At 35.9% G+C, this 14,676-nt stretch overlaps 1 protein-coding gene across 1 annotated transcript in view; it reads right to left on the bottom strand.

Moving 5' to 3' along the window:
* Positions 1 to 4,067: 4,067 nt before the first annotated feature.
* Mdga2 (MAM domain containing glycosylphosphatidylinositol anchor 2) overlaps positions 4,068 to 14,676 on the bottom strand; it is a 713,503-nt gene continuing 702,894 nt past the window's right edge. Inside the window, exons 16-17 of the mRNA XM_057782716.1 lie at positions 14,134 to 14,239; positions 4,068 to 12,485 (exon numbers count right to left, since the gene is read on the bottom strand). Coding sequence (XP_057638699.1) covers positions 12,397 to 12,485; positions 14,134 to 14,239 — 195 coding nt within the window. The 3' untranslated portion in view covers positions 4,068 to 12,396. The remainder of the gene's footprint in view (positions 12,486 to 14,133; positions 14,240 to 14,676) is intronic.

The following is a 14,676-nucleotide window of genomic DNA, read 5'->3' as shown; positions in this document are numbered from 1 at the left end:
GCTCAGTCTATAGCAGGCACATTGGAGATGGATAATTTGAAAATACATTTAAATTATATACGAGAAGCAAAATTGACCAGATGTGATAATTGATTGAGTGTACAAGGTGAACAATGAATAATATCAAGGCTAATTTATTGGTGACTATGCCATTCTAGTTGTAAGAGAAACTGGAGAAGTGATGGGGAAAACAAAGAATAATGGTGAATCTTTAATAAATAAGAAAAACAATAGTGAAAACCTCATTTTAGCCATACAATCTACCTTGGCTTCATTTCTGACTGTAAAAACTGCCCAGACAGTTGGCTGAAGCAAGCAGAGTGTATCCATGGGTTTTATTTCGGTATGTGTAGCTAATTAAGATGGCGTTTGAGTCCACAGAATAGGTGTCATTAGCACACACCCAAATCAACTGTGATATCTGGGCCAGACAGATGAAAAGAGTGTACTGCAGCTCTGGGCTGCGTTCATGTTCAATGCACTCTTTCCCAGAATGAATAAGCACAGTGGAAAGCCTATAATTGAGATCAACAAATAATTCGTGTATAGGGGGATAGATAAACAAGTAAAAATTCTTTTTAAAATTTTCAATATCTTAACTTGTGTAGATTTCTTTTTTAAAATTGTTTTTATTGGACTATGCTAAAAACTCTTAAAGGATATGCCCATTACATCCTGTCACAGAAGTCAGTATTTCCTCTAGCATACAGTGTTCATTATTGCCATTGTTCGTGCACATATTGTCATCTCCAATAACTTTCAAATGTGATTATCACTTTTTTCTGAACAATTAGTATTTCCAGTCTAAAATTTAAATTAAGTGTGCTTCACTGAGTACTAAGGACTAAATACTAGCACATTTTGATTGTTTAATCTACTTGCTTTCCTTGGTCAATGTGTGCAGTTGGTGACAATGAGTGGCATTTTGTCTCCCTAATTTCTCTGCTCTATCACTACAGCCCATCTCTAGGATGTGATCAGGGAGGTGTGCTGTTCCTCCTGCATTTGGCTTCTGTCTAGAAAATTTAAAGCTATATATTTTAGCCTACCCTAGTCTTGTAAAGAATTAGACCAGACCTCACCACATATACAAATTTATTCTTTTATGATGAACCATTTCATCTATTCCTTTCCTACCCTCCATTTTTTTAAACTACAGAATTAACATGTTTAATACTGGAAGAGGGGAGCAGAGATTGGAGGACAAGACAAATCCAACCAGACAGAAGGACAGAGGAGTCAGAACAGCTTATGTCAGAAAACATGTAACGGTAGATATGTTTTTACCCAGACTATATATAGTCAGCATGTTGGGATGTTAGCAGAATAAAATGTGCCAGCTTGTCTTTAAAAGCAGAATCTTGAACTTCCCTTCTATAAATAAGCCAGAGTTTTCAGTTTGGATTGACCAAAGCTGTCTTGAAATGAAAAGCCAGAATTTTATCTGAATAGTGATTCCAGGAGGTTCCAGTAGAGATATGAGGAAGTGAGAAAAGAAAATTAAATAACTGATAAAAGTTTGCTCTTAATCCCAGGGCACTATAGGCAATGAATTTGACTCTGCTGGAGAACTCTGGAAATTTTCAAACGGGACAAAACTAGTCATCCCCAAGGCAGGCAATACCAAGCTCTGGTTGAGGGTAGTTTGTGTAGGGCAGTGGGATAGGGCGGGTCATTGGTTGTGGCCCAGTAAACTGAGGGTAGCTAGTACTAGGTAGTGGGAAGGGCATTGTCGAGTCAAAAGGCAGCTGGTAACAGGTATAGGGTAGGGTGAGGGGTAACCTGGTTGTGGGCAAATGGTTGAGGGTGGCAGGTAGCAAGAATGGAGTGCTTGGTGCATTTGGTTGTGGATGTGTTTATGAAACATTTTGAACTACACTTTTAAGTAGTGCCTGGTCATGAAGAAATCTCTCTAGACTCTCAGACCTCCGACTGAAAAACATTCTTTTCATTTGCAAATGAAAATTAAATCTGGGATCATTGAAATAAAAGAGCATGACCACAAATGCTGAGAATATACTGAAACTGGAGTACTCATTCATTTCTGGTAATATAAAATGGTAGGAAACCCTGGAAAACTTACTAGGTGTTTATAAAACCAAATATGCAATAAACTTCTTAGACATCGTCTCCTTATTTGAGATGAGGGAAGTGAAGGAGAATATGCAAGAAACAGATGTAAGGGATATTAAACTACACACAAACACACACACACACACACACACACACACACACACACACACCAAGATTGAGTAGGCCTTGTTCTCACAACAGTTTTCCTGCCTCATACTTCTAATTACTGGAAGGTGACCCACTGCCCCAGCTTGGAGAAGACTTCTTAAACTCTCTAGTCAAGGTCATGCAGCTACTGTGGGTAAAATCATTGCCAGTAGAGAATCTGATGATTCTAATACTGTACATCACACAGCTCAGAAATATTTTCATTTAACGTCTTAGTGAATGTTGTGTTTATGTACATAAGGTATGTACTTGCTACTGTGTGTGTCCATGAGCATGAATGTGTGACTCTATGTCTACGTGCACATGCATGTGGGGGTCAAAGGTGGACACTGTCTTTCCTCAATCACTCTCCACTGGTCTATTTCCTGTCTACTCTCCACCACAATGTCTCCCATGAACCTGAAGCACACACATTTGTGTTAGGCTGACAGTTGAGTGAGATGCAAGGATCTGCGTGACTTCCTTAGCTCAATATGAGAATTAAATAAGCCATTTTTTAAAAAGCATAGCTCCTCCCCTTCCTCCAACTCTAGGGAATCAAAATCTCCTTCATGCTAAAACCATGGGGGCTTAATTTTCAAGATTTCTTTCTGAGATTATAATTAACATTAAAATGTGAATCCAGCCACATTCTGGGTCATAGAGGTTTCACTTAAGGCTCAAATAAAATAACTGATCAATTTACACCTAATTTCATACCTCATTCATCTTTTCCTAAACCTTTATTTTTATTGCTTTAAGTGTGTCTGTGTGGGTGTGTCTGTGTGTATGCATCTGTTTGAATCAATGCTTTATAAGTACAGGTGTCTGCAGGGACCAGAGAAGGAATTGGATCTCTTGGAGCTAGAATCATAGTAGTTAACTGTCCAATGTAGGTGTTGGTAACTGGACTTGGGCCCCCTGGAAGAACAGAAATCCCTCTTAATTGCTGAAACTTCTCTTCTGCCCCATCACTTCAGTAATCCTAAAATTCAGTTTTTGTTTACAATTCGCCATCTCTAAAATAAGACTGCCTATCCTAACTGGTAGTATTTTGCTACTGTAACAAAAGCAAGTGCTTTGTTATTTTTAGTTGTACAAAGAGTAACTCGGATTTGCTACTGCACAGAGGCACATTGGGTAATAACATATAGAATCATGCTTATTACACAGTTCTTTTAAATCCTGGATCTCAAATGAAATTGTGTTCAGGATGTCACGAGAGGCCTAGTGATGGAAATGGAATGCCATTCACTGTATGAATTTTCACAGAGTTAATGAGTGTGAGTGATTAGTCTTTAAGAGTTACAGCAGATGAAGTGACGCTTCTGGAGATGCACACATTGAACATGGCAAGTCATGTAAATAGCATGTGTGTCTGAGTAAGTCATGCTATTGCAGAAATTGGAAATAATTCAGAAGGCTCGTTTCCAAACATAATGTGTGCAAGGTGCTTTTCAGTACTACACTGTTTTCTTCAAAAACCATCAGCACATTAAGAGTTAGTAAGTGTTCGTCGATGTTTTGGCATCCTTAGCTCTACAAAGCTGTTTAAGCGCTTTACAAAGACAGCTGTGCTCTGCCTCTCACCAGCTGCCTGGAATACCATATTATACTGTTGCTACTATCCCTATTTCACAGGAGAGAGGCAGAATTGTGGGGGCATAAGAATAGGAAAATTCATATGAGAAACTGGCGTAGAGTATGAACAAACAGAAATAGTTTGCAATGCGAACTTGCTCAATGAAGGAGATATTACAGTAAAATGTACTCTAGAGTATCCTACAGTTTGCTATGAGCTCACATTAGAAGGGCAAGGTCTGCTGAACTTACAGCGGGCCTAAGAGAAGAAGAGAAAGATGTGCATGTGCTCAAATATTCACAAATACAAATTGCAAATCTTTTAAAAGCTTATTTAATTCACTAATACTTTATTTTCATAGTCTAGCTCCTGTGTACCCATTTGAAAGCATTTGGCTGTGAAATTTTTCTCCCTTCTACTGACATGGATACTATGTTTTAGTTCCTTATAAGGGTCATTATCTCTAGCCTTTCCCCCTTCTTCTCTCTGGGAACCACTGTGGGTTTCTCCACGACAAGCCTCACCATGTTGTTGCTTGAGCTTTCTCAGATACCTGATAGCCTGGTGTGCATCTCACCCAGTCTCCACTGTCTGACTGACCTGGGTATGCAGTCTCAACTGCCCTTGGGACAACTATGGATGAATACCGTCTTGACATTGCCTGCTTTTCTTCTTTTTATACTTTTACCCCTTGTTCCTTAACTCTTGCCAGAAAATCCACTGTCTTCTCATTCTAGTTTCAAACTCACAAGACAGACAACTGCTGCTCTCAATTAGCAGGAACTAATTTGTCTGCGAGAATGTTTGTAACTTAAAAGAAAACAAAACTGAGAATCCACTGCAAAGGGCAAAGTAATGGACCAGTGAGTAAAAAACGACAAGCTCCATGGAGCTTGTAGAATCAGAATGGTATCTTTAATAGCTTTAGAATCCTCAATATTGTAAGGGCTTCTGGGACACAAGAAAAGTTCCACTGAAATATTTTATATTATTATAAAAACTTAATCAACAAAAATTAAGATGCATATTCACTTCATTAGCGAATTTTAAGACACAAAATACTCCCACCATTTACTTAATGATTAAGCGCTGTGCTATTGTTGCATAATACCACCATAACATTCTTTCACTGCGTTGCTAAATTGTGCAGTTTAGTGAATTAAGCTATATAATCTAAAACAGAAACAAATTTAAAAGATCATTAGCCATCTCTGCTCAGTATCATTTTGATTTTGACTATTTGTTTCTCATTTGATGCCATTTATTATTTTCCATATATAGATTTTTTTGTTTGGTTTTTGTTTGAGATGAGGTTTCACTATGTAGTTCAGGCTGTACTGGAACTTGCTATGTAGCTCAGCATGACCTAAAATTGTGGTGATCGTCCTGTGTTTAGCCTCCTGAGAACTGAAATTCCGCGTGTGAGCCTCCATACCTGGGTTATATCCTATTATTTTTACAATGTTGTTTTGCAATTTAAATTATCAAACATGTCTGAAAATTCTTGCTGCATATTGTATTCACGTTTTCCTAGGTGATCGGAGACCAGGACATTTATACTGCAAAAGATGTGGAAAGAAACTAGATTTTGAAGTAAGATGTATTTGAAACATTAGACAAGCAAGCAAAAACCACTTAATCTATAACTAATAAACTATAATTGAAAGAAGAGATCTTATACAGCATTATTTCCATGTTTAATCTGGGCTTCTAGCAAAAGCATATTCAATTAATCTAATTTTGTCCAGGTTAACTATGAGTTTTCTTCTCAAAGAAAATATTAGCATTTGTGCTTTGGCACACTTCTGGTGCCTGCTTACAATTTAAATTTAATATAACTTTTATTTCTTAATAAATTTTAACACACAAAATACCTCCATTAAGATATTTGGATGCTGGAAGACCCAAAGTTCAAAGAAAGTCTCAGATACACAGAAATTTTGAGTCCAACCTGAGTTACAAGAGACCCTCTATCAAAAAACAAAAAAACAAACATTATTATTGCCTGATAAGTTAAGAAACACTATATTTGTGTTAAAAACAAAACTTTTGCAGCAATTGGGTTTTCTTTTTCTTTTTTCCCAATATACAGGCCATATTTTCTGTTTATGAAATTTTAATGATTTTATAATTAAAAGATAACAGTTCTGAATATTTCCTAGCCTTTTAAGTTTTTTCATCTCAAATATAACTTAATCAGTAATAAGTCATGTTATATCTTTGATTGAGCCCAGACTTACACCTTACCTCATATAAGACATGGATAGACAGCCTGCCATAAACAAGGTTACAGTTTCTTCAAGGAAATAAAAATGAATAGAACTAAGGAATAAGTTCTTAGTATTTTAGGAAACAAAAAATGGATTAGTTCTATAAAATGCTACTAAATTTAAATAGCTCATGGAGAATGCAGAGTAACAGAACACTAGGGGAGGAACCATAGGGAGGGAGGTTGATTTTTAAACACAGTTAATTGAGTTAAATGTTAATTATATTTATTCCTTAATGTTCAAGGGTTTACTTTGAGGCATAGTGGCAAAGATAGAGAAAAATTAAGCAGAATAGACAGTAAAATCTTGCGCTAGTTTTCAGAATTCCACTAAAACTTTGATTCCAATTGATCATTGTGGGACAGTGTATTTGTTTCCTTGGGAAGACTTACATTTATTTGACAGTGTCCTGGTGAACATCTGATTAAAAAAAACAAAAACAAGAACCTCCCTGAATAACGTTAACATTATCAATCTGCAATTACTGCAGCACCCAGGCTGAAATCACTGCATCATCAAGCTTCGGTAATTCCATGTCTTATACGGAAGCTTAGGTACCGCACCACATCATAATTCTTAAATCGCATTTGTTCACGAAGATTGTAGTGTCTAATGGCTTATCCCAATAATGTAAACAATCTCTCACAAAGGATTCCAAAATCAACCCAAATCTTGATGGTCTAATTATGCTCACAGTGGTGGTGAGTCTATACAATCTTCTTAATTGTGAAAGAAACGATGACACTTTCATTTTAATTGTCATTTGAAATATCATTTTTTGTTGTTTTTTTAAACGTAATTGCTTATTGACAGCAGAAAATTTCCCCAAACACTAACAGAGTATTTAACATAATTTCATTTATTGAAAAAAAAAACAAAGTAAAATAACATACAGCTATCTGAAACTATTTGAAAGAAGGAAAATATCAAAATGTAAATTAAGTTCCATCTAAACTTTATGGTCTTCAATGTAAATTGTATTTCATAGAAATTTAATACAATGCATATTTGATTAAACTTATACATTTAAATATACTGGTGAGACTCAAGAAATAAAAATGATAGCCTGGAAACCCAGGGCAACAATGAAGAGCCATACAAAAACAAGCAAAACTACCAAGCTTACCCTACTCATAGAATTTCCCATCACTTTATTGAAAAATAAGAATACATTTCAGATCAACTTATGGAAAATTAGTACAATTGAAATTAAATTCAATCAGTTGTAAATATATCCTTCAGAAAACTATTGCAGTTTCTACCCAGAGTTTAACCTCAGCCCAACTCCAAATTTTGGATTCCAGTTTGAGATTCTCACATGGGTTCAGGGTAGTGAAACCACTACTCATAAACTTATTAAGCTTTAAATGAACATGTGCTCATAAAGCAATCCATATAGAAATATGTGGAAGCTTTACCTGTCTTTATCTCTCACTTCTATTTCAAGGCAGATATTAACCCGCTCAGGACTGTTCCTCACTGATGTACTTCACAGTAGAGTGTCAAGCTTCTATTTCTTTCTTTACTCATGAAATAACATACACAATTATATGTATACATACTATGAATATTCAGTCATTTTTATATTAGCTTTGAAAAAAATCAATTTTGTAGTAGCTTTTCTCCCAAGACAGAGTAGAAAATGATATATATTGCGTTCTAAAAACAACACTAGAGAAAATGAATTAAATGGGTTAGTCACAAAGGGGACGCTGTAGGAAAAGAAATAGCTTGGGATTGAACCCTATGACGTTATTGTTTTCACAGAAAATGCAATAACTCCTCATTGACATCAACTGCCCAGTTGCAAGAAGAGTGTACCTTCTGCTTTGTTGAGACACAGCTGAAACAGTGGAAGTAGTCATCAACCAGAATTTTTGGGGGGAAGGTAAATTTTTTCCATTTTAAATGTCTATCGAGTGGCCCTCGTATTTGAAAGGCACATTTAACAAAAAGGTTTTGCGATAAAGAACATGTACTTAAGAGAAACATTTGAAAATTTTACCAAAACCAGATCAGCCTATCACCAGCTTTAAGATTATCAATAAAAACATAAATTGATTATGAAAAAACAATTGTTTCTTTGAGGTTTATAGTCTTAAGTACAGAACTAAATGAATTAATTATTCTTTAAATGACACATGTTTTCGGCAGGTAAGTTTATTATTATAAAGTACTTAAGATAAATTTCATGTTTGGTGAAAAATTAGTACAGTTGTAATTTATATTTCTTCATATTTCCAAGTATGAAAATCAAGAATGGAATTATATTCATTATATAGTACATGGTATAACGACATCTAGGTTCTAACTCAGACGCAATTCATTGTTCTGCTGAGTCAAATCAATGGGAGACATGAAACGAAGGCCATTCTTGTCAAGGTCCGCTGCCTGACATTATAACTGCCCATTAATCAATTCTCTTAAGGAAATGTAGTCATGGAGCAAACCTCTTGTCTACTGAATACAGGAAACCACATGGGGACAGGGACCACAGTAGACCAGGAATACATGTGATCCGTAACGCAACTATAAGAACAGATGGTAGGAAAATCGGTAGGAAATGAAAAAGTAAGGGCAGGGGTGATTGTAACACATCTGAGAAGACTCTGATCTTTTAAAAAAGCAAAGGAAATTAGGTTATAAACTGCATAGTCCATGACTAGTTAGACATCCTATAATTGTGATTTTTTTTCTCCCTTTCAGGTTTGAAGAAAAGAAGATCATACTTGACATTGTTTGGCACTTCTGGCAACTTTCGTGAATGTGAATATTCATATTCAGGTTCTCCCAGCTCCCGTGTGAACCTTCATTTCACTACATGGAAATCCTGCTAACTGCAATCAAAATAGGCCCGGTTGTAGAAATGTTAACTTGTAAAGAAACATCATTTAACTGAAGAAAAGTGGTCCTGCTTCTGATTAATAGGGATCAATTATTGTCAATAATTGGAGATTACGCAGTTATGTTGTGTCTGCCAGAAAACAAAAACCTGATGGCTAGATGCTTCCCTATTAAAACAAAAACAAAAACAAACAAACAAAAAACAAACCATAACAACAAAAAATCCATCAACTCCACTGGCTTATCTCTATCATAGGCTGATACACTATCAAATTGGCAAAAGAAAATTGTTGAGGCCAGTTTCCGATAGACATAGCAGTGTTAGGAATGGGAACACCATCGATACAGAGTTGCTTTAAGGGTTTTGTGATCATTAGTTCTATTAAAGACAAGGTGATTTCACAAAATTTCCAGCTCGTTTTCCCAAATCATTTTAAAGCTTCCACATTTTTGGCCATTTGCCTTCAATGACAGCAACTGAGCATTTGATCTGAAGTCAAAACACCGGTTCTCTCTGATAGCTTGTCTAATGGATGCAGATCTCATGTGAGAAACCGATTTTATTGTCATCTCAGTAGTCTGTTTGCTTCCCCTTCTGACTGCTCCCTGTCCTTCACAGTCTTCTTAGAAGTTTAATCAAAATGAATTTTGAAGTACCAGCCAGTTCTCATGAACTCAGTAGTGTGTTTTCTGACAATGCGAAAGTTTGGGAAAAATTCATTTAGTATTTGATAAATGCGTAATGATATAACTGAAGCTCTTACTTACAACAGCTTGTTGGCTCGGGATAACTTAGAGGAAAGAAAAGCCTTGTTATTTTTCTTGAAAGAATATATGTATTTTCAAATAATCTGAATTTTGGGGTCTTTTTCCTTTACATTTACTTGCAAAATCATCACTCAAGCCAACTTAAAGATAATTGAAAGAAGATGACAAATTAAGCCTCTTTTAATAAATCAAAAGATACTCCCGGTGTTCTGGCAAAGAGAATGGAAAAAATAAAACATAGCAAAATAAAATAAATAAAATTGTGTTTTCCTAATCTTGGACAGCGAAGAGATGTGGTTAGTTCCAACATGGTGGAAATGAAGGCAAATGCACATTTTTCAGATGCTAAGTGCCCATATATCATTTACTTGAAGTCTTTGGTTTGACAGAATAGAAGAATGCCTTTGAATTTTTGAAAAAAAAATTCAATAGGACTACTTAATTCAAATAAATTATGATAGTAATTTGTTCCCTTTGTTCAATTTAAAGGATTTGGGTTAGCTTGCTTCTATCACTACCTAGGTTTTCTGATATGTCCCCTTCTGGGCTGATGGTGAAATTAAACATTAAATTTCAAATTGCCTTTAGTTCATTCTTTACCCATAGAGGTACAACAGCTCCTACACGTATTACAGATAAAGGAAAGTGCATTGGGTGTTTCTATTAAAATTTCTTCCTCAGAGTTTAATTGTGTGTGAAGCACTGAAGATTTATCCCGAGATAACATAACCAGTAAATTACATAACTAATCTAATTTTAGTGATAAGTGAATATTGCCCAACAAACACACGTACTGCTTATCATACCTTACCTGGAAAGAGGCTTTATTGAACAGAGCTGTAAAATTATATTTTAAATTGAATTATTGAATTTGCACAAACATTTCTACAGTTGTTTAAAAAAATCAAGCTTTGTCATTTCTACTACATTTTGTTGTGCTTTTTATATTAATATTTGCAAATACTGCAATTTAATACTTAGATCCCAATTTCTTGCATAATCAGTATTTTTTAAATCCTGGGGTATGGAAAGAACAGATAATAATAATATTCTTCTTTAGACAAAAGTCTTTTTAAATGAAGTTAAAAGCTGAGATAATTTAAGGAAAAAGATCTTCAAATTTTCATAACCAACAGGTGTAAGTGGAATTTACAATGCATTGGAAAACTGGCTGGTTAAAGGTATGGTTTGTCCTCAGGTAGCTCAAAATCATTTTTACAGGTTTTTGTTTTTTTGTAAAAGTGTTTTTAATCTTGTTAAAATAATAAAATAATATTTCACAATTTGCACGGAGTCTGACTAAAGGGCAGAGGCATATTACCCTCAGAGTTTAGAATAAAGCCGGATTTTTCAGGCTCAGTTCCGCGGCAGAGTTCGTCCGCACGGCAATCTCAACCATGTCCTCGTTTCCTCTAAAGGCAGGACCAATTTCATTTCAAATGGAGGTTAGAGTAAAAAAAAAAAAAATCACTTCTGTGTTTTACCACCTTCTGCGCTAGGCATTATCACAAGAACCTTTTGCTCTGGTTGACCCATTTAATAACCTGGAAGAAAAAAGTGTTGCTCCCATTTCTGGTCTCAGTGGAAGTTCCTTTCTACGGACAATAAGCCGAAAGGCCATGGCTGTCTAGGAGGTCAAACAAACAATCTTGTCTGCATGGGCTTCTGCAGCAGCGGGTCCTTTCTTCTTTAGAAGCGGCTGGGGCGTCTCGCCTAGAGTTTGCACGTTTCGGCTGTGTCGTCTGTGTACAAACTAGTTCTACACAAACCATTGTTTGCAGTGCAAGCTTCTGAGTGGAGAATTATTCAGGCTTGTTTCATTGAAGGCACTTGGTTTCCATGGCAATTTATAAAAGATGGTGGTTTGGTTTCTTCATAGGAACAGATGACGTAGTTTGGGTGTTCAAGTGGCCGCAAGCAAACTCCAATAAGCCTGTGTAATATGTAAGCCCAGGTTTACTGCCCTGGATAGTAGTGCATGCAAAAAGAGACATCACACAGTTATCTAGCTTAGCCATGGGAGGGAGAAAAAGAAAAAAAGAACAGCGAACAGTAACAACAACAAAAACAAACTAACAACAGTAAAAGTGGGGTGGGGTGAGGGGGGAGAAACATGAAACCTTTAAATAATTCTGAGTTTGGAGTATTTTCAATGAAGGGTAACAGCCAAAGGTAAAAGGGCCTACATTTATTTAATTCTCGACATAAAACCTTCTTGAAAGGAAAATAAATGCCAGCTCTCCACGTACCCTGTTTACAGTGAGGTTTTTGTTGGCAGGCCATTAGGTTTCCATGGTAACAAGCAAACTATTCATTTGAAACAAAACCAGCCATGACTTTGTGCTTTGACGAGGATTTCTATAGCTCTTTATTTCTTCTTCTTTTTCTTTCTTTCTTTTTTATTTTCTTTTTCCAGAGTTCAACCAGATGAAGCTGTAATCGTTTTAGCCACAAAAGCACCTGAAGGTCTCTTCCGTACCCAGGCCAAGATTATCTTCTATATGTAGTTTGGAATAAGTTATATTTCCATGATGTCTTTTTATCCCCAGTGCTTAAAAAATGCTGTTTTTATTATTAATTTTTGAGTCAGTAGTCAGTGGAGGAATCTTTGGTAGTTTGTTTATTTATTTATTTTTTTCTGTGTCCATTTACAAAGACTCTTTCTTCATGCCAGTGCCTGGTGAATCATTGCTAGCCTCTGCCAAGATAAGGTCACCTTCGAGGACTCAAGATAGAGATGAGGATGATCACGGGGAAAAGCCATAAATGAACTAAGATCCCAACAGCACCATCCACGGAATCTAGAGATAAAGAAGATAAGTGCCCAGAACAGACATTAAGGACATAAACATTCCACAAACTTACTCATACAGGTTTTTTGAACTAATAAATTGAACACATGAAAAATCATTTGGGAAAAATAGGTTTTGCACTACACATCAGCTTTTTTTTTATATTTATTTATTCATTATGTATACAATATTCTGTCTGTGTTATGCCTGCAGGCCAGAAGAGGGCATCAGACCCCATTACAGATGGTTGTGAGCCACCATGTGGTTGCTGGGAATTGAACTCAGGACCTTTGGAAGAGCAGGCAATGCTCTTAACCTCTGAGCCATCTCTCCAGCCCCTACACATCAGCTTTATATCGAAGGCAAGCAGAAGGGACAACAGACTGGATTTATAGTTATGGATACAGTAGACACATTTTACTCTGTATTTACTAATTTGGAAGCCTGGACATGAGAATATTCCAGACTATGATACTGAAAGCATGGTAGGCTTTCAGAGTCATTTCCTTGGGACTATTCTCACCACTTCTGCTTTCTCTTCTTATCTTCCCCATTTGGAAAGTTTAATTTAAATTATGAAATCCAATGCATTTAATTTTGGTAAAAATGTAACATTTGCATGCAACATGGATATAAACTTCATTTAATGTAAGGGTAGCATCATTGATAACTGTTCTGAAAGCAAAATGAAATCAGATAGTCTCTGAAGAGAATACATTGTGTATGTGTGTGTTCTGGGCAAACTGGGTTCATGTGGGTGCAGCAGAATCTTTTCTGAAGTGAAAATTGTTGCTAAGGGTGTATTTTAAATACTAAGTGTCATAACATGACACCACTACATATTGGTGCTTTTGTTTTTTACAATGTTAAATAATAGAGTCACTTTTGTACATTAAGCTGTAATTGCATAGTTGACTTTCAGTATCTAGACTGTAATAATTTTTCCATAAATATGCTGAGTTAAAAAGGCTCTGGTGCACATCAGACTTGAGCAACATATATTTTCAAACCTTTAACTATGCTACAACATTGATGAGTTATTTGTTTAAATTTAGCTTGATTACTCTTTCATTGTGTGCTCATAGAATTAAAGTTTCCAGAATAGTCTAAGAAAATCCTGCTATTGAAATGCATTCCAAAATATGATTCTGAAAACACCTTTCAAATGAAAGAAATGAGAGGAAGATTTAGGGACCAAGGCAACACATATTTCTAATACTTTTGAAATATTCCCATTCATTTAAGAATGGACCTGAAATAGAAAATTGAAATTTGAGCCGGGCGGCGGTGGCGCACGCCTTTAATCCCAGCACTCGGGAGGCAGAGGCAGGCGGATCTCTGGGAGTTCGAGGCCAGCCTGGTCTACAAGAGCTAGTTCCAGGACAGGCTCCAAAACCACAGAGAAATCCTGTCTCGAAAAACCAAAAAAAAAAAAAAAAAAAAAAAAAAAAAAAAAAAAGAAAAAGAAAGAAAATTGAAATTTGAAAATATCATTCAAGTAAAATATACAAACTGTTCTGCAGATGATTTACATTCAGAAATAAGAAAGTTTTAACTAAACCATAACTTTTTGTATGAAATGGAAACATGTTACTGTCACAGTTCCTATGTCACTTCCTCATCACATCAAGTGAGACTCAACAGGAGAGGCACTTACTCTTAGTTGTTAGGTCCTGTTTTGCGCATTCTCCTTCAGCTATTGATACATCGTCAATGGCAATGTCACCTTCTATCCCAGGACCTCGAATGCCTTCAAAAATTAGCTAAAAATATGATAGGTTTGTTAGAGTGGTTTTATTGTACAGAAACATATTTTCTCAGTTTCCCCTAAGCACGCAGCCCAACTCTTCCAGAAATATTTTAAGGAAGGAATCAGTTATATTTTTAGAATGTATATATATATATATATATATATATATATATATAGTCAAGAGCAGAATGGTGCCCTACCCGGTCAAAATGCGTTGATGATGTGCAGGTGCACTGCACAGGTTCCTCATGCATTTATACTCACCCTTTGACATCCTGCTGTGATGTTTTTGAAATTATAAATTTAAAACCTGATGACATTTATGTGTATAAAAATCATAAATTTGAATCTAGTGGGAAGCCTTTGAATTTCCAGTATATACAATAGTCGAGCATGGAGGCCCAATGCATGAGTGTTGAAAGGGCAGATGAGTGATATTAGGTAGCCTTC

This window comes from Chionomys nivalis, chromosome 10, assembly GCF_950005125.1.
Source record: "Chionomys nivalis chromosome 10, mChiNiv1.1, whole genome shotgun sequence".
NCBI lineage: Eukaryota > Metazoa > Chordata > Mammalia > Rodentia > Cricetidae > Chionomys > Chionomys nivalis.
This window is presented reverse-complemented; position numbering and strand designations above follow the sequence as displayed.